This window comes from Phoca vitulina, unplaced genomic scaffold (assembly GCF_004348235.1).
Source record: "Phoca vitulina isolate PV1807 unplaced genomic scaffold, GSC_HSeal_1.0 scaffold9, whole genome shotgun sequence".
Lineage (NCBI taxonomy): Eukaryota > Metazoa > Chordata > Mammalia > Carnivora > Phocidae > Phoca > Phoca vitulina.
This window is the reverse complement of record NW_022589712.1, coordinates 51,969,972-51,991,128: the sequence shown is the minus strand read 5'-3', so window position 1 is coordinate 51,991,128 and position 21,157 is coordinate 51,969,972. Positions and strand designations below refer to the sequence as shown.

At 36.3% G+C, this 21,157-nt stretch overlaps 1 protein-coding gene across 4 annotated transcripts in view; it reads left to right on the top strand.

Annotated features, from left to right (window-relative positions):
- The window catches only part of AFG1L (AFG1 like ATPase), a 232,441-nt gene that overhangs the window by 80,701 nt on the left and 130,583 nt on the right, over positions 1-21,157 (top strand). For all 4 annotated transcript variants that reach the window (XM_032408123.1, XM_032408121.1, XM_032408120.1 and 1 more), the window contains exons 5-7: positions 6,533-6,634; positions 7,562-7,692; positions 17,440-17,539. In XM_032408123.1, the coding sequence (XP_032264014.1) occupies positions 6,533-6,634; positions 7,562-7,692; positions 17,440-17,539 (333 nt within the window). The remainder of the gene's footprint in view (positions 1-6,532; positions 6,635-7,561; positions 7,693-17,439; positions 17,540-21,157) is intronic.

The window sequence follows — 21,157 nt, the reverse complement described above, 5'->3', positions numbered from 1 at the left end:
ATAGGTTGTAATGCAGAGTTCTGCCATATTTTTTGATAAATTTATTCCTATGTATTTTATGTTTTCTGATGCCACTGCAAATGGTATTGTGTTTTAAAATTTTAATTTCCAACTGATCGCTGCTAGTGTATAGAATCAATTGATTTTTTTGGTGACCTTGCTACATTCAGTTATAAACTCTAGTGGTTATTTGATAGATTCTTTAGGAATTTTTATGTATACAATCATGCTGTTGCAAATAAAGAAAATTTTTCCTTTACAATTTGTATGTCTTCTGATTCTTTTTCTTGCCTTATTGCACTAGCTAGGAACTCCGGTATAATGCTGAATAGAAGTAGTGAGAGTGAATGTCCTTGCCTTGTGTGAAATTTTAGGGGAAAAGTGTTCAGTCTTTCACTAATAAGTATGATGTTAATTGTAGGGTATTTTTTTTAATGTATTATTTTTCTTAATGTGGCAAAATATACATAACATAAAATTTACCATTTTAACTACTTTTACTTGTAAAGTTCAGTGGCGGTAAGTACATTGACATTGTTTTGCAACCATCACACCATCCATCTCCAGAACATTTTCATCTTCATTTTTAAAGATCTTTAAATCTTTTGCAGCCATTATACCATCCATCTCCAGAACATTTTTCATCTTCCCAAACTGAAACTCTCTACCTATAAACAATAATTCCCCATTCCATATGCCCCTCTGTCCCAGGCCCTGGCAACCACCATTCGATTTTCTGTCCCTGTAAATTTGACTACTCCAGGTATGTCATATATAGTGGAATCATATATTATTTAAATTTTTGTGTCTAGCTTATTTCACCTACCATAGTTTTATTCAGGGTTCATTTATGTTGTAGACTGTATCAGAATTCCATTACTTTTTAAGGCGGAATAGTATTCCAGCATATGTGTCCAATTTTTATCTGTTCATCTGTTGATGGGTGTTTGGGTTATTTCCATCTTTTGACTGTGGTGAACAGTATCTGTTTGAATCCCTGCTGTCAGTTCTTTTGTGTATATACCCAGAAGTGGAGTTGGTGGATCATATGGTCACTCTGTGTTTAATTTTTGGAGCAACTTCTATACTGTTTTCCACAGCAGCTGCACTATTTTACATTCCCACCAGCAATGTACAAGGGTCCTCATTTTTCCACATCCTTACCAATATTTGTTATTTTCTTCTTAAAAAAATAATAGCCATCCTAATGGGTGTTGAAGTGGTATCTCATTGTAGTTTTGATTTGCATTTCTCAAATGATTAGTGATGTTGAGCATCTTTTCATTGTATGTTTCTTTTTGTATTTGTCCTTTATGAGTTTGAAAAGTATGCTTCTTTTCCTAGTCTGCTGAGAGATTTGGTCATGAATGTGTGCTGACTTTTGTGAAACATTTTTTCAAATGTGATGATTATATGGTTTTTATATATTGAATTTTATTTTGATAGGGAGTTAAGTTACTTACATGGCAGCTTGATTCATTTGAAGTATTTTTTTTTTTTAAGTAGGCTCCATGCTGGGCATGGAGCCCAATCTGGGGCTTGAACTCATGATCCTGAGATCAAGACCTGAGCTGAGATCTAGAGTAGTATGTTTAACGGACTGAACCATCCTGGGGCCCGTGAAGTATTTTTTTAATTGAAATTTTTATTGAGATAATTATAGATTCACACTTGTAAGAAGTAATATGGAGATATCTGTGTACACTTTACTCATTTCCCCCCAAAGGTAACATTTTGCAAAACTATAGTATAAATATCACAAACAGAATGACATTGATATAATTCACTGATCTTATTCAAATTTCTTGTTTTACTTGTACTCATTTCTGTGTCTGTATTTAGTTCTGTACAATTTGTCAACTGTGTAGGTTCATGTATTTACTGCCACAGTCAAGGTACTGAACAATTCTATCACCACGAGTCCCTTGTGTTGCTCATAATTTTGTAACCGTACCTACTCACCCTCTCTTTGTTAAGTCCTGGCAGCCATCAATCTGTTCTCCATTTCTAAAATTCCGTCATTTCAAAAATGTTATATAAATGGAAAAGTACATAACCTTTGAGATTGGCTTTCTGCCCCCACCCCAGTGTAATTTCTTAGAGATTCATCCAAGTTGTTGCATGAGTACAGTATCTCTGGAAATTGTTCATTTTACAGTTTCCTGATGGCCATTCTTTGCCTCACATCATGGAGTATCACCCTACACATGAGCAGCTAGTATTCAGCCAAAGACTTAAGAGTACCCACATGTTGATTTCTGGAGCTCTTTCATAGATAGCTTCCTCCTCCCTGGCATTTTGCCTTGCAAATTTCACTGGCATTGGACTCCCATAATTCTGATCTCTCTTAACCCAACTCAGCCTGCCCTGGGTGTTTTGCTTGGATTCCTCCTTTCTGTGCAGCAGTCTGGAGGGTGCCTCCAAACCAAAAGCTGCAGTGATACAGGGCTCATCTTGTTTTTCCCTTCTGTCGGGAATCAGAGTCTTGTATTTTTATTTTCCAGTGTCTGAAAATATTAGTTTCATATATTTCATCCAATTTTCAAGGTGTTTATGTTGGGATGGCAAATCTGGAACCAGTTACTCTCACATGATCTCTCAGAAGTTTTCCTTTTCTTGATACACATTGTTAAACTTTTCTTACTCCAAGGTGATACAAATGTTCACACATATTATCTTCCGGGTTTTTCATATTTTTTAGCACCTTGGATTCATCTGGAATTAATTTTGGTGTGAAATGTGAGTAGGAATCTAGTTTTATTTTCTGCAAATGGCTGAGCATTTGTCTTTAACAATTATTTTTTTCATATACACTGTTATTATATATCCTTAGGTCTGCTTAATTGGTTTAGTTGATTTTTTTAAACAGTCCGGTACCACTCAAATATAATTTTCTAATTTCATGATACATTTTTATTGTATAGTTTCTCTTCTTTTCCTCTTTGCCTCCCCCAACCTCTATTACTTGCTACTTGATCTTGTTTTAGAGTATTTTCGGCACTTTAAAATTTTTTTAATTGTAATTTTTTAAAGATTTTTATGTATTTGTGAGAGAGAGAGAGCGAGCAAGCACAAGCAGGGAGAGGAGCAGGCAGAGGGAGAAGCAGGCTCCCTGCTGAGCAAGGAACCTGATGCGGAATTTGATCCCAGGACTTTGGGATCATGACCGGACCGAAGGCAGACACTTAACCAACTGAGCCACCCAGATGTCCCTTTTTCACACTTTTTAAAGAAATTAGCCACTCAGGAGAATTTTTAAAAGTGTGGGTGTTTTTATTTTATTCAAATATTAAGTACTTTATTTTTTTTCCAGTTAATTGTGGGTCTTAGATATCATGTCATATCAGAACGTATTGATCTACCTCATTCATTTTACTGGGTATGTACTATTTTATTATATGAATGTTCCACAATTCACTTAATCAGTTTCCTGTTGATAGACCTTTATTTATTTATTTTTTATCAGGAGATTGACTTTAGGATCATGTTGTCAAGTTATTTCTAAATTGATTTTGATTGGGATTCCATTGAGCTTTGAAATAATTTAGGGAGCAAAAATATCTTTACAGTATTGATTTTGGTTCTGAGTATTTTTAAATACTTGTCTACCTTTTGATTGACATTGCCAAACTGACTTCCAGAAGGGTTGGTTTTATACTGTCTCCAGAAGTATATTAGAGTGCTTGTTTTCCTACATCTTAACGAACATAAAAATGGTATATCATGGGTGTTTTTCCTTGTATTCCTTTTATTCCTGGTAGAATTAAACTTTTAAAAATATGTTTAAAGCTATTTATATTTTTTGTGTCATTTGAATACTCATGTTTTTTTTGTACATTGATCATCTTTTTTTCTTTCCCCTGTTAAATCTGTCCTGTTTAGTATTCTTTCAGTTGTAGTGGAAAAAAAAAAAAAAAAGCCAGTTGAATTGGCTGAACCAGGGGAGGAATTTAATGGCTGGTTTAATTATTAAGTTGAATAATGGTCTGATTCAGCTGTGGGTAGATCTATATTTAATATCTTAAGTGATATTTTTGGGATCTCTCTCCCCTTCCCTCCATTTCCCTTTTCCTTCATCTTTTGGTTCTGCTTTCCTTTTTGGCTTCATTCTTGTTCATAGTTTTGTTGCTGGCTTCATTCTTGGTCACAATTTTTTGCTGTTATAAAAAGTATTTCTGGAATTTTCTAGGTTGCTCCTTTAAAAAGAGAAGAGATGATTCTTATTTTCAGGATCCACATTAACTGCCTCTAGAGAACACTGACCTAACTGGGTCATGTGCTCATTACAGGGCCAACCACAGTGTATATGATAAAGGGGTATTTTGATTGGCTCATCCTGTGATTGATGCCCTTATGGAATTATGCTAAGTAGGGAAGTTTTCAAAAGTAAGAGATTTAGGACAGACCAAAAACAAAAACAAAAAAAACCCCAAAACACCACTGTAGTTTCTAAGAGCTCTTCATATTTAAAGATATGTAAGGTTAATCTTTCAGGTTTCATGAAGACAGGGATTTTTCTCTGTTTTGTTTACTACCAGATCCCGAGCACCCAGAATAGGGCCTCACATGTGTTATTCAGTAACAATATATTGATTAAATAAATAAGGATATTAACTTTATTTATAGTGATTTTGATATTCAGAAGGTTAATTTTTTTAAGGTTTTATTTATTTATTTGAGAGAGAGAGAGCGCGCGCACACGCAAGTGAGCATGAGCAGGGACGTGGGGCAGAGGGAGAGGGAGAAGCAGATCCCTGCTGAGCAGGGAGCCTGATGCAGGACTCGATCCCAGGACCCCGGGATCATGACCTGAGCCGAAGGCAGACACTTAACCTACTGGACCATCCAGGCGCCCCCAGAAGGTTAAATTTCAGGTAGCCATTTTTTCCTTTATGATTTTTTTTTTGCTTTTATCTCCAGAAGCTTTTTATATGATGGTCTTGTTATATTTTAAGCCTGTTTTTTAAAGACTCAGCACAAAGATTACATTCAAATATATATTATTCACATTTTTTGTGAGTTCCTGACTTTTTTCTGGATCTACAAGCGTACTGTTTCATGCAGCAGAATTTAAAATTTTATTATTTTGCATAAATGTAATGATTCAAATCTGCTGCTACACACTGTATCAGGAAATATTATACTAAATATTTTTTGCAAAAAAATTACTTTTAAATCGAATTGGTTTCTTCATTAATGACCAGATGTGTTTGGTGAATTGTATTTTCACATACAAAAAACTTTCTGGTGATTCAGATGGCATGGGCTCAAAGCCATATGGAATGGAGGAAAGCCAAATAGATTTAAGACTTAGATCTCACATCCTGAGCCGCCTATGTATACTCGTAGCTCCTGGGAGGAGAGGATGGGCACTGTGGTGGGGTCGTGCCAGAGGAAGTGGTGAGCATGAGGGACAGCACCAGCATGCCCTGACCTGGCCTGCTGAAGAATGCTGGATCTGACCTGAGCCTGAGTACTGCCAATGTCCCCAAAGCTCTGGGCTTTCTGCGAGGGAATAAGACTTTCCGTGCATACTTTGTTAAATATGACTCTTCGATTACTAAAGCAATCACAGTGGTTCAAAGTTTCAGTGTTGAAGGGTTAACGGTTTCAATTTCTTCAAGTAAGCCTCATTTTGAAAGATTTATGTTCTCAGCTTTTTAAGAAAGTGTTGTATCTTAAGAACACTTTCTTCAAAAGCTAAAACAAAACAAGCAAAGAAAAAAAAAGAAACAGCAAGAAACAGACTTTTAACTATTGAGAACAAACTGATGGTTATCAGAGGGGAGGTGGCTGGGGGGGATGGGTGAAATAGATGATGGGGATTAAGGAGTACACTTACTGTGATGAGCACCACATGTTGTATAGAAGTGTTGAATCACTACATTGTACACCTAAAAAGTAATATTATACTGTGTGTTAACTATACTGCAATTAAAATAAAAAACTTAACAGAAAAAGAGCATAGTATCAACATGTATAAAAAAAATACTGTAGGATATGCAAAGAGAAATAAAGATAAACCTACCAAAAAAATTGTTAAAATTGGCAATTCTGCAGTTCTAATGTACATCTATTATTTACTTTCAGCATTTATGTTAGATACTAGTCTTTATTTTTTTATTTTTCATCTTTCAATTTCCCTAAGACCACTCCTCTTGCTTATGGCCCAATAAATATTTACTTAATTAAGTTATTTTATTCATATTGATGTCTTTTGGAAGAGAAACTGAAGAATGAATAATCTGCAGATCTTACCAGTTTATTTACATAGTTCTCTGCGGGAAATAGCCCCTGTAATGTTAATTAAATGTTGTATTTCCTAATAACAGGATTTTAACAAAAAAGAGCAATATCAACATTTTATTTTTAGCTCATTTAACATACAAAATAAACACTCCTTTCCAAAAAAGTAACATAGTCTTAAGCTTTCCAGTAGAAGAGTACGGTTTCATTATCCCAAAGCTAATGAACAATCATTAGAGCGATCAGTACATACTGTTTAATAGTTTTTTTTGTTTTTTTTTTTAAGGTACAGGGAAAACAATGGTGATGGACATGTTTTATGCTTATGTGGAGATGAAGAGGAAGAAACGGGTTCATTTTCATGGGTTCATGCTAGATGTTCATGAAAGTAAGTTAAATGGTCTAAAAGAAGGGATTTTTAAGTGGGCAAACACTACAGAATAGTTCTTACCATCTTTTAAAAATTCTTAATCTTTTAAAAAATTAGTTTGCTTAAAGTGAGATTTTATTTGGTTTCACTTGTTTTGTGCTATATTGAAACAACTCGTGATGTATTTAGAGTTGGTCCTAAAGACAAATTCAGTACTTCCCATTAAGAGAAAAGAGGTTACTATATGAAGGTCGGGTATTTCCTCTTTCTACTAAGGATCAATAAGAAATGTTAAAAACTCGCTTATTTCAAGAAGTTGTTCTTGACTAGGTCATTTCCTCTGTGTCACCTTAGCAGGTAGGCATTCATGTGCTTGTATGTATGCCTTACTGCTTTGTCAGTGTTCTTAGATTATTTCTGTTGTGCATTATTTGTCTACCAGCTATACCGTAACCTCACCAGGGCATGAACATTGCATTTTTCTTCTAATACTTCCAATATTCAATACACTTTTAAGGAGTGAAGTGGGATTGCCTAGAGATAAGGGAACATCTGATTATGTATGCTAGACGTAGGGCAGGATCACCTCCTCTACCCGCATCTCTGAAATCCTCAGCAACAAGATTGATCTGTTGATCCATCTAGTTACCATCTTGTCATCTAGGCTATCACTTTGTCACCTCTGAAGTGATTGAAGGGTAGGGATGGAATGACTACAAAGTGTCCTTACAGCCATGGGAATGTATTAAGATGTGAACAACTTATTTTGAGGTAGAGAAAATGCAACCAATTTTTCAATAATCGCATTTGATTTTATGTGGCATTTAAACTTAGTTTTTATGTTCACACTGAGGTTTCATTTAGAGATTTAAAAGATACATTATAGTTATTTAAAATGAACAGTTAATACAGTATTTGATTTGTGTTTAATTTCATCCATTAAAGGAATACACCGCCTTAAACAGAGTTTGCCAAAAAGAAAACCAGGATTCATGGCTAAATCATATGATCCAATAGCTCCCATAGCTGAAGAGATCAGTGAAGAAGCATGTCTCTTATGTTTCGATGAATTTCAGGTAAGGTAGAGATTTTCATAGATGTGGAATGGTATCCTGAATGACATGTGAAGATTTAAATTCTGTTCCTGATTTTATCATTGTTTTATAAATTGATTTGACACATTACCTCTTATGAGTTTATTTCACCATCTAGTCCAGGGATTAGCAAACTGTGGCTCACACAGAGCAAATCTGGCCCATCTGCTTTTGTATGGCCGGTGAGAAAAGAATGATTTTTATATTTTTAAAGGGTCTTTTATTTATTTTTTATTTTTTATTTTTTAAAGATTTTATTTATTTATTTGACAGAGAGAGACACAGCGAGAGAGGGAACACAAGCAGGGGGAGTGGGAGAGGGAGAAGCAGGCTTCCCGCCGAGCAGGGAGCCCGATGCGGGGCTCCAGCCCAGGACCCTGGGATCATGACCTGAGCCGAAGGCAGTCACTTAACGACTGAGCCACCCAGGCGCCCCTTTAAAGCGTCTTTTAAAAAAGGAGAAGAAAATGCAACAGAGACCACATGTGGTTTGCAAAGCCTAAAATATATACTACTCAGCCTTTTATAGGAAAAGTTTGCCCATCCCTATATTAGTGTCATGGATTTACATTTCACCTGTATCATGATGGAGATAATGTCATGATTACAAAATAATGTCTTTAAAGATGTTTGTGGGTTTTTTTAAAAGTGTTATATAAAATACAAGTGATTAACACATCTCATTTAAGCCTCACAACTTGTTTGTGATGACAGGGGGAGTTGGCCCTACTTGAACTTTCAAAGTTCTTGTAGTTTTAGGAGTCTCTGAAATTGTGCATTTAAATTGGTAATAAGTTATTTTCTGATCTTTATTTCTTACGAGAGCAAAGATAGCATGCAGGCAAATGCCATGTCTTATGCTTTTTCTGTATCCCGGTGTTTAATAATGATAATAATAATAATAATAATAGATGCTCTAGGTTAAGAATTACTTCCTCTTTATTTGCTTTCTTCAGTGGTTCTGAAATGTAATAGTTTATTTTTCTATAATGCTTACTGTAAGAGCAATTGATTATTGGAATGAAAATAGAAAAATCCACAAATACTGAATATAAGCTTAAAAATAGGGCTTCACACCCAGAGCTTTTGAATAATATCTCTGGAGCTGAGTGCATAAACTCCTGTGTCTGACTGCCTAGAATAAAGGCCCAGAGAACTTCAAAGGGGTAGGAAGCTAACATTTGTTTTGTGCCTACTCTGAGGTGGGCCCTGGGTGAGTCACACATCTTATTTAAGCCTCACAACAGATTTGTGATGAAGTGAGGGAGCTGTCCTAGTTGAATTCTAAAGCTTCTTACAGTTTTAAGATTCTCTGAAATTATGCATTTAAATTGGTAGCGAGTTATTTTTTGTTCTTCTGTGTTTTAAAAACCTGCATTGGTGGGAAGATAAGATGGCCAGGTTGCCTTTATCCCAAATGAGGCAGATAGGTCTCCTTTAGCAACTTGATACACTTATCTAACAATGGTCTCGATTTATGATAAATGAGAAGGAAGAATTTTCACCAGGAATGGTGTTACACTGGGCCATCTGGAAAGGAGGAATCTTTCTTTCTCCTTTCAGTCATATTAAGACAGCCTGGCATTGACCTTCTTTTTTTTTAAGATTTTATTTATTTATTTGTCAGAGAGAGAGATAGAACACAAACAGGGGGAGTGGCAGGCAGAGGGAGAAGCAGGCTTCCCGCTGAGCACAGAGCCCTGATGTGGGGGGCCCAATCCCAGGACCCTGGGATCATGACCTGAGCTGAAGGCAGATGCTTAACTGACTGAGCCACCCAGGCATCTCATCACCTTTTGTATTGTGGAACTACAAAGGTCTTCAGAAGAAGGCTTGTGGGGAAGAAATGTTTTACTCTGAAAAAGTGTACTAAGTGTATAAATGTGTTGCAGAAAGAGAAGGGCCTAGTTTAGTTCTAAAAATAGTACTGAGTTTGTTGTCGACAACAAAAGTCAGTGATAAATCAGTGAAGACCATCTCTTGTTTTCTCATTATGATCTCTTAATCACATTATCACCAATAAAATTGAATTAGCACAGTTAAATTTTTGATTAGGGCATTGAAGTTAAATTTTTTTAAAAAGTATATTAATACCTAACCTTTGTAAAATGATTCATGGTTTACAAAGTGTTTTTATATCTATAACACAGTTATTCATTTAATTCTGTAAAATAGTTATTATAGTCATCATGTAGATGAGGAATAGAGAGGCATCAGAATTTCCTTGGTATCATATAAAAATCATGACCTTTAACTTAAAAAATGTGAATTTTAAAACATTCAGAGAAAAGATTGGTCTGTTGCTGTGACACAAAGACCATTGTTGGCAAGACTATTTAAGAAGGTTAGGAAGCAATGACAATTTGGTGGTACAAAGAGATCCTCAGAGGATTAATAGCAAGCAGGGCCAAATTACCCATTAGGTGTAGTAGGCACAGTACTTAGGGTCCATTATACTTTCAGGGGCCCATAAAAATATTTTAATTTCTTTTAAAATTTGCAGAAAGAAATGAACATATCATAATGAATTCAGCCTGTATCTATATATATTTTATACCAACTCAGTCATAAAATACTATTTATGTATGTAAACACACGTATTTTCAAATGCATTTTCTTTTTTTTTAAGATTTCATTTATTTATTTATTTGAGAGAGAGTGTGCCCGTGTACATGAGCAGGGGAGGGTCAGATGGAGAGGGAGAGGGAGAAGCAGACTCCTTGTTGAGCATGATGCTCAGTGCGGGGCTTGATGAGGGGCTCAATCCGAGGACCCTGGGATCATGACCTGAACCGAAGTCAGACATTTAACCGACTGAATCACCCAGGCACCCCTCAAATGCATTTTCTAATTGAGGAAGGGGCTCATGAAGGTAAAAGTGCCTAGGACCCATTAATGTCATAATACCACCCTAATAGTGAGGCCCTAACAGAAACCTCTCTGGTTGCACTGGGCATTCTCCATTGAGTTCAGACTTCAGAATGTTGATGCGTGGTTGGGAAGAAGGAAACAAAAGCAACTCTCAGGATGCTGGTGTTCCAAATGAGTGAGTCTTGCAAAAGAAAGGCAGGCAATAAAAATGATTTTTCAAATTACGTATTAAGTATAAAGGAGATCAAGGGGGAGATAGGCCCCTCACTTGTAAAATGTCGCTTGCTAACAAAGAGAGAGTGGATATGACGGAGTGGTCATCACCTGCCCCGTCCAGAGTTGGTTTGATGTTCATTCATTCGTTTACTCATCCATCCAGTTGCCTTAAATAAAGAGCCTTATCCCAAACTACAGGACCCGATCTGACCCACAGTCAAATGGACCATGTCTGGACATCTGATCTATGAGTACCAAGCCCAGAAGCTTGCCAGCAACATTGCACTTGTGTGGTGTACCCTGGGGATTGGGCCAATCATGTCCTCTGTCTCATGTCTTTCAACTAAAAGGCACTGAGGGCAGTTCCTGCACAATAATGAAGCAGGAACAAAGAGACGTAGGAAATAACTGAATCACATTAGGGGAGGACTACAGGGCTGCTCCCTGGACAGCTGCTGAGTTCTCCAGAGCTACCTCAGCTCCAGTTCCCAGCAGGTGCTATCAGTGCTGTTTGCATCCTGGAGTCTCAAGTAAACTCCTTTTCTTTAGCTGAATCTCCTGTGCCTGTTGCTTGCAAACAGTCTTGGGGATGGATCTGTTCAGCTCATGTTTTGCTCCTATCTGCTGTATCAGGAGGGATTTCCTTATGGCCTGTAAAAGATAGCATAAATAGGAGTACTGTGAGGAAATGTCACCTTCCTTCGTATAGAATCCAGTATCTCCAGTGCAAGGAGAATTAGCTGATGAACTAAAGACCAAAGAGCAAAGAGATGAGGTATCTCCTAGGATGCTTTCTACTATAGGTAACAGAAAACCCAACTTAAAAAAGCTTAAACTCTAAGTGGGTGTGTGTGTGAGGAATACAATAAGATAGTGTCATTTCTTTTATTCAAGCCTTCCTGCTTTCTCTCTGATCCTATCTCCTTGCTCCTTGCAAATATTTTCCAACCCTATTTTCCTCAAAAATTAGGGAACCATAGCTAATAGTGGGTGTTATACCAAATGCTTCTTTCCCACCAGAGCTCTGAAGAACATATGCTCAGAGATGATAAAACAAGACTGAATATCAAATTGATTGCTTTTATTTGATCGCAAATGCTACTGGAATGTAGCATTCTATTATGTTAGAGTTGACAACGTGAGAGAACCCTCTGCTTTTTTCTTTTTTTAAATTATTATTATTATTAACATATAATGTATTATTTGTTTCAGGGGTACAGGTCTGTGATTCATCAGTCTTACACAATTCACAGCGCTCACCATAGCACATACCCTCCCCAGTGTCCATCACCCAGCCACCCCATCCCTCCCACCCCCCTCCACTCCAGCAACCCTCAGTTTGTTTCCTGAGGTTAAGAGTCTATTATGGTTTGTCTCCCTCTCTGGTTTCGCCTTGTTTCATTTTTCCCTCCCTTCCCCTATGATCCTCTGTCTTGTTTCTCAAATTCCTCATATCAGTGAGATCATATGATAATTGTCTTTCTCTGATTGACTTATTTTGCTTAGCATAATACCCTCTAGTTCCATCCACGTCGTTGCAAATGGCAAGATTTCATTTTTTTGATGGCTGCATAATATTCCATTGTATATATATACCACATCTTTATCCATTCATCTGTTGATGGACATCTAGGCTCTTTCCATAGTTCGGCTGTTGTAGACATTGCTGCTATAAACATTGGGGTGCACATGCCCCTTCGGATCGCTACATTTGTATCTTTGGGATAAATGCAACTGAAGATTGCTCAGTAGTGCAGTTGCTGGGTCGTAGGGTAGCTCTATTTTCACCTTTTTGAGGAACCTCCATACTGTTTTCCAGAGTGGCTGCACCAGCTTGCATTCCCACCAACAGTGCAGGAGGGAGAACCCTCTGCTTTTGAACAAAGTTGCCCTGCATGTCCTAGGATGAAAAGTGTTAGTAGTTTTGCTTTTATTTCCTCTGCATTTCCAGACTTGAGCCTGGAGTTTACCACTGTATGCGAGAAAAGGCCAGTTATCTCTATATACCCACTGTTGAGAAGAACCAGAGAAAGCAAGAGTATAAGGGCAAGAATATGGCCTCTAAGGGCAGAGGTGATCACTGAGCAGAACCTGGATCTCCTAGTTTCAGTATCTGGACTGTCTTCTGCTGGTTTTAGAAAAGCTCCTCTAGCATACCAAAACTGGATTATTGCTAGTCCAGATCTGTCCTTGTCCCCTTTTTCTAAAATTTGGGGGTAAAAGGATACCCCCAAAATATTGTTACAGCAGCGCTCTGATTCCCAACATCCACACAACTTAGAACAAACAAGCAGAGCCTTTGCACTGAACTTTCTGCCTGGGGCAGTCTCCCCCAGATACTCCAAAGAGTCTCTCACTTCTTCAGATCTTTGCTCAGTTATCTCCTTAACAAAGGCCTATTCTTACAAAACTGTGGTTTGCCATTAACCAATGTCCCTTACTGTCTTTTTTAAAACCATTCTTTTTAAAAATAACATATATCACCTTCTGGCATATATATATTATTTATTATGTTTACTGCTTATTATATATATATTCCTCCATAATCTTGAAGGTAGGAATCTTTGTTTTGGTAATTGATGTATCTCAAATGTCTAGAACTGTGTTTGAGGATGAGTGAATGCCTAATAACGAGTGAAAGAATGAATGAATAAATCCTAGTACCAAATGATAAATATTGAGGTAGTGTCCCAACTAAGTCCCACTTCCCTTATTTATAATAACAACCCACAATTTTTCCTGTCAACATTCTGAATTATCTTAACATTTTTTGTCTAATAGATGAAAAATGGTATCTTATTGTTTTAATATATATTCCTTAAGTAATAATATAGTTGAATTTTTTCTACATTTGTTTATTAACTAGTTAAAATTCATCTTTTATGAACTGTTTGAGACAATGCCATTTATTGGAATGGTTACATTCCATCTATTATGTATATTCTGTTTATTGAGTACCATGTGCCTTTGTTCTTAACTACTGTACCGTGGTATATACCATTCCATCTACAGCTGAAGTTCGATACAGCTACATATAAATAACATGCAATTATACTAGCACATATACCATACACAGATAATAGTCCTAGCTAACATTTCTTGAGGAGTTAATATAAGGATCATAACAATTTTGCAAGGTAGGTATTATTACTACCTTCATGTAGGTATTATTACTACCTTCATTATACTGATGAGGAAATTAAGGGTCAGAGAAGTTAACTAACTCATCAAGGTTACACAGCTGGTAACTCCGTTTGAATTCATCATTAGTGCTCTAATTCACTAGTAGTAACAGCTATGTTATATGTTCTCTTTGGTATATGATGTCTTACATTATGTATTTAAATATACAGATCTGGAGCTGGATAGGCTTTTAGTAGATGTTTTAATGATAGAACCTAAAAATTATCCTTAAGCCTATTAATCCTAGTACGATACATTGCTGATTTACTAGAAAAGAATTTTTTAGGCACTTTATTCTTAACAGTCGTATATGTCTACAATCACCACTTCACTTTTAAAAATTGAATCCTATTAGTAGTCTTGATTTTTAACTAGTTATTATTGGCCTTTACTTGGTGTTAATTAATATAATATTTATTTTACTAGGGAGCTGAATGAGAATTATTGCTGCTTAAAAACAAGACTATATGTACTCTTGGATTTGGGGAATTTTTAAATTATGTTTTGGCAGTATTCAGATTACATTTGCAGAATGTGTTCCTCATTAGCTTGGTCATCTTTAGTAAAGTATAGCATTTCAGTTTTGCCTGTGCTGTCGAATATACTATTATTTTGTTTGAGAAATTTGTCTAGGTAGGTTGCTTTTATATGTTTTAGTTGCTGAAATAAAAGAGCAGATTTTCCTCAAAGTTTTCTTTAGGGTCTTCATTATGTTGACTTTGAATATTTACATTTTTTTGTTAAACCATTTATGATTCTGAAGGTATAATACTGAAGGAAACTGATTTTAAAAAAAAAGTTATTTTTTCCTATCTCTTTTAGGGACACTGGATAGATGTTTTACTAATATGGTCTAAAAAAAAAAAGAATTCTGATGAGCAGAATATCATGCAAAATTCTCCTCTATAAGCTATCAATATCATTTAAAAAATAGTTTTGACCGTTTTTGTAAAACAGGAAAGCTATTAAAAACTGCTAATAAAAAATAGGTGCTTATTTTTGTGCTAATACTAATTACTGATAATGCATGCTTATGTTTGTCACTCATTACATGGCACTGTACCAATCAGTGGGTGACTGAGACTCAAGCACTTACATATGTAAATTAACCATTAGATTTTTTTTTTTTTCTTTTTTACTTAAGTGAGTCATAATGGAAAGCAACTCTAGGTCATAAAAAATCTTTTCTCTTTAATGCTAATGAAATGTCTCCCCCTCTCTGTATTAGCGGACTACCCTTATTGGTAATCTGTAGCCTTCTCTTTTGTTCTTGGTGGTAATGAAATGCTGGGTGCTAAAAAAGCCCGCTCTCCAAGAATGTGTGGCCAATTGTCTTCTGTTCACTTATACTGTAAAATTACTGTTCCCCAGCAAAGCTGAACAAGTGCGGGGACAAGTTCAAAAGAGTATACATTGGCACCCAGCTACCCCAAGTGACTCCTGCTTTATTAATTAGCCATAGCTTCTCCAAGTTAATTTACTCTGATAGAGCAAAAACATTTTGTAATACAAAAACAACAAATTATGATTCAACCACAAGTCTTTATTGTTTGCTTTTCTTCAACTCCCAGCTTAAACCTTTGCACTGTTACAAGCTAAATGTCTCTTTACTTTTCTAAACCGTAGGGCATGAAAAGCTATTTTTAATTTTTTTTCAAAAACATTGGTGAGATAGTCAAATAACCATTTTTATTTTCTAAAATTGGGCAACTTTTCATTGATATCATTCTCTTTCAAAGTCAGTGTATTGGGAATCCAATTTAAAAGTGCACTTGCTTCTAAAATTTGCAAGCTTGTTTGCTCTCTCATCAGAAATGCCACTGGTGTCTAAGCATTTGAAAAGGGCCTTCTCTGTGAGTATTTTTGCGGAAGCAAAATTTGACAGTGATCCTAAGCTCCAAATTAACTATCACTTTCCTAAATAATTAAATAGTTCGACTTTCCTTTTCATTTTAATCACCACTCTGTAAGTTTCTGAAGTCTTTTTAATTTAAGGAATCTTCAGTAGTTTTCTAGTTAATGTTTTAAAGTTATAACCTGAGGCAGAAAAAAAAAAAAAAAAGAAAAAAGCTCTGCACATCCCTGTTTCCTGGTTTGGTTTGGTTTTTGTTCAGTTGGGAAGGAAATAATGAAACTTTTGCGTAAAAGAGAAAAGTGACATCAACCTGTGTAAGTCAGGTGGTTGTTGTCTTATACAACCATTTAGTGGGTAACTTTCAGTATTTTGATCTAATTTGAAAGAATTACCCCAGTTTCTATGCTCTAACAGAGTTTAAAAATAACAATGTGATATTTAATGTATGTTTTGTGAATATAAAACCAATTTTATTAAGATGATCTGAAATGCTATTAAAGATCAAAATATTTTTATATAAGAAGTATCTAAAACCCATATTATTACATTTAAAAGGGAAGGTACAATGATTAATATCTATCTTCACTATACATTTGTTTTTGAACTCAACTTCCTTCCCTCCTTAATTTCTCTATTTCCTTGTGATTTTAAAAAGCTTTTTTAAAAGTTAATAAGCTTGTTAATTGTGGATTTTTAAAAATTTTAGAAAAGATAGTTATATGTGTCTCTGTAACTTAGATGGAATAGTTTTATCTATATTACGTATTTCTGCTTTAGTCAGAAGTAATTTTTTAAAGCACTGCATGAACCATTCTTGTAAGGTTTTTCTTTTCTTTCTTTTTTTTTTTAATAGAAGGAATATTTGTGTTTGCGAAGGTTAGCAGAGGCTGGCTGTGCTGGAAGTGACTGCAGTGCCTTTTGATTATTCATGGACAGTAATAGAAGGCACTTAAAAAGAACAATGAAATTGCTTATTTTTGTGATGGGCCATCTGTTGAATTGTTTTGTGCAACAATTGCACAATAGTATCTATGTCATATCATTCTATTTTCAACAGCAGCTGATTATGTCTCACTGGCTATTTGTCCTTATTTCTAAAGTCCCATGACCATTTAAAGTCACCTTTTCAGGGACCTTTGCCAGAAAGGTATTAGAAATCTCAATCAGCTTGTTTATTCTTCTTTTTTTTTTTTTTCTCTCTCTCTCTCTCTTTTTTTTGCCGGGGGGGGGGGGGGTGGGGTGGACGGAGTCTGTGATGGGCGTCGGAGGAGGGATTTGGTCATGTTATTTCTAATTAATTAGACTTCCTAAATGTTTAAGACAATTATCTGTACTTTCCACCTGTAGTTTATAAAAGAAGTTAACATAGAACCATTTGATAATTTGCGTAGAAATGATAGGCTTGCAAAAAAGAGTCAAGTTTAAAAGACTACCATACAGTCTTTCATGCTTTTAATTATCTACTCTTTTCTTCATGATGATAATTAGAATTTTTCTCTTGGAATTCACTTCCATCCTTAAAAAAAAAAAAAAAGATGAGCCATTAGCAAATTTGTTAGAGCAGAAGTGAAATTAAAATAAAACAAATGTGTTGTTGTCCATAGGTCACTGACATTGCTGATGCCATGATTCTGAAACAGCTTTTTGAAAATCTGTTCAAAAATGGGGTCGTCGTTGTGGCAACATCCAACAGGCCACCGGAAGGTAAAAACAAACATTGTGCTAGTCTCATCCAATTAGGTGGAAACTAACAAGCTTTGAAAAATCTATAATTTTTATATTCATCTTACTGTGTTAATAAAATCTGATGACTTTGCTTATCATTAGTTTTATAAAGGACTTAATCTAGAAAATCAGTTGGTACTTGTATTTGAAAAATGTTTATATTCTTAGCAAGGTAAATTCGTGTGATCTCCTGTGTTTGACCAACTTGCTGTTTTTCTCTGAGTATTTGATATATGTTCATATCAAAAAATGATGCTGGCAGGCCAGGTCTGAGGACCCGGAGGGGGTCCTATAGAACCAGCCAAGAGGGTCCATGGCTTTTGCGCAGGATGGAAATCAAATGCAAGCCAGCAGGAAGTGAGAGCAGAGTTTATTGAAGATATAGAGAGAGCAGATACAGAGAAGCGACTGGGAGACTTGGAAAGGAAAGGAGCATGAGTTTCGTCTTTGTTCAGGGTCTGGGGTTTTTTATTAAGGATGATGGTATGGTGTATGTGTCCTCTCAGGCATCCAGGAACTGGTTAGAACGAAGATGAGACCCAGGTGTTATTCCTTGGAGCCAGGACATCTTGGTGTTGAGATGTCTAGCACTGGTGGTCTGGAATATGCATACGACAGCTTTGTTCAGTCATTATCACCTCGTCCTTCCTTAGATGTTATTTATTCTGAAGAAATCATGAACTCCTTGTGCCTTAGAAGGAGGGCATACACTATTTGCCTTCTGAGGCATGTGTAAAGTGGGGTGGGGGTACAGGTCCTAGCAAGAATAGAAGCAGGAAAAGGAGCAAAAAGCAGATTTTTATGGAATTCTTCAGTTTCTGTGTCTCAGAAATACAAGCCTTTCTAATTGCTTTTTACGGGCCATAAAAGAAACTCAATGAAATGAAAGAAAACTCCTAATTGAATCTTAGAAAAAGACTTAAGTCTTGCTTACATATAAGTGGTTTCTAATACTTAATTTATCTCTAAGGAAGCACTTGTGGGAGACATCAATTACTTAATACTTTTTTTTTTAAAAGATTTATTTGTTTTAGAGAGAGAGAGTATGAGTGGGGGGGGCAGAGGGAGAGAATCTTAAGCAGACTCCCCACTGAGCATGGAGCCCAATGCAGGGCTCAATCCCATGGCCCATGAGATCATGACCTGAGCCGAAACCGAGTCGGATGCTTAACCGACTGAGCCACCCGGGCACCCCAATTACTTAATACTTCTGAATCCAGTTATTCTTTTGAATCCAGTGTAATTACACCTAATCTGATACACTACAAGAGAATTATGAATGATTCTGTCAGATGTGCTTATTAAAATTTATATAATGTTATGGATAGCATTCTTATGATTTACCAGGGTGGCAACCCTATGAGATAACACAGTGAGTTTTTTCATATTATATCATTAACAAGACTCTCCTTTAGCTGACTGTTGACTAAACAGTATCATCAGTATTATCTTTAGACATTCAGTGACAAGCTATGTTCATAAGTAACATGGTGCTAGAATAAGCTTGGAACACTGCCCCCTCCCTCACCATCAGTAAAGACTGCTGAAAAGAAAACTGCAGTTGGCTGCTCAGTTGGCTGTGGTAAACTGAGGAAGGACCACTACAAGGAAAGGCTAAGGAACAGTCTGGAGCTCATAGCTTTGTAGAGTGAGCAAAGTTATAGGCCCACCAAGATAGCATGTAGAAATTCAAAGTGGAGCCACTTTTCCAGAGAAGACTGAAAATTTAAGATGTGAAATTGAAAAAATTGGGCATTAACCACAAACTTAAATCCTTTTTTAAAATATGAACCATAGAAGGGATACTGTCATACATTTAGTTTTTGGCCATGGCAGACAAATGATCATCATAAATGGCTTAATATTTTACTATAGAGAAGATGGCATGTATATATATGCCAGGAAAAGATAAAAGTATAGGACAAAGACTATATAGGTCAGTGGTTGCCAGAGACTACAGTGGGAAGGCATTTGACAGCAAAGGGGCAACATGAGGGAATTTTTGGGGGTGATGGAACTGTTTTGTATCCCGATTGTGGTTATGGTTACATGTATTCAAACTGATAGAACTGTACACCAGAAAAGTTAATTAAAACTAAGAACAAATCACATGGATAATCAATGCAGAAAAGAGATTAGAACCTAGGTTTTGTGACTCTTAACACGTTGTCCTCTATCATTTCTCCTTGTTGGTCATCACTGATCTTTGTCTACCCTGTGCTAGAAAAAGCGGCATGTTCTGTTTTCCAACCATCAAAATGCATTCAGCTTTTTCTTTAGGTCACAGCTTTTAATCTAGAGCCCCAACATTGGTTGTTACTGTTTTTAAATAGCATCTACTAATTCTCAGAGCGTTACAAGAGGTGGGGGAAGAATCTTCTTGTCAGAGGGTTCTCCCAATAGCTGGAGAGAGAATGACCCATGTGAGGAATTGAAAGGTAGCCAGTGTGGCTGGAGTACAATGAAGGAGGGGAAGTAGGATGCAGTGAGGTCCAACATGAATCTGGAGAAGTGAGAGCTAGACCTTCTAAAGCAATAAAAAGGATTTTGGATTTTAGTCTAAGAGAAATGGGAAGATACTGAAGTACTTTAAGTAGGGACTGACAAGACCAGAGTTGGAATATCACTGGGTGTAGTGTGGAGAGTGGTTATGTGTGTGTGTGTGTGGGGGGGGGTGCAGTAATATGGTGGATTCAGTGAAGACATATTAGGAGACTCTTGCAGTACCCTGGGTAAGAAATGGTGTTAGCTTGGTATAAGGCAGTGATTATCAGCTAGGGGACTATTTGGCAATGTTTGAGGCATTTTTGTTTCTCACAACTAGGCAGGGTGGAGATGGGTACTGCTACTGGCCTCTAGTCATTCTGTAGAAGCCAGGAATTCTGCCCAAACATCCTATAATATGCACGGCTACCCCCCACAACAAGGAATTATCTAGCCAAAAATGTCTGTAGTCCTGAGGCTGAAAAACTCATAGGTATCACCTATGGATATGGAGAGGATAGATCTGAAAGATATTCAAGAAGTAAAATGGATAGCACCTGGCTGTAGGTTGAATATTGAGGAAAAGAGAAAGGCAAATGTAGAAATTGTTTTAAAATTTCAGGCCTGTACAACTAGGTGGTGATTCCTGTCATTCAATAAAGACAGTATAATCTGGAGGTTAAAGGTCCAGAAGATAGTGCTCAGTGGAGAAAAATATTTTTTCCCTTCATTAATTTTTTTAGCCTCTGTTTAATTTTCTTCCACTTCATTCATTTCATTCCCTCCATTTCTAGTTGTAAAGCTTCAACTTCATGAATAAGAATGGGAATTATTGTTGTGGATGGAAGCTACTATCATACCCTAATCTTTAAACAGCTTATAACTTAATTGTCAATTAATAGATTATTAATTTTAGTAGAAAATGATCAGAAACATTTAATAAGCAATTAATAATTTTAATGGGAAATAGTTGATAACCAAGTGAAAGCAACACCAGAGTTTAGGAACCTAAAAGAGAAAAATCCTGTAGAAGAGAAGAAAGGGATGCAATACTTGGGGAGGGGGGGTGAGGGGAATAAGGTATCAATGAGTGACTGCCTGTATGTTACTTTT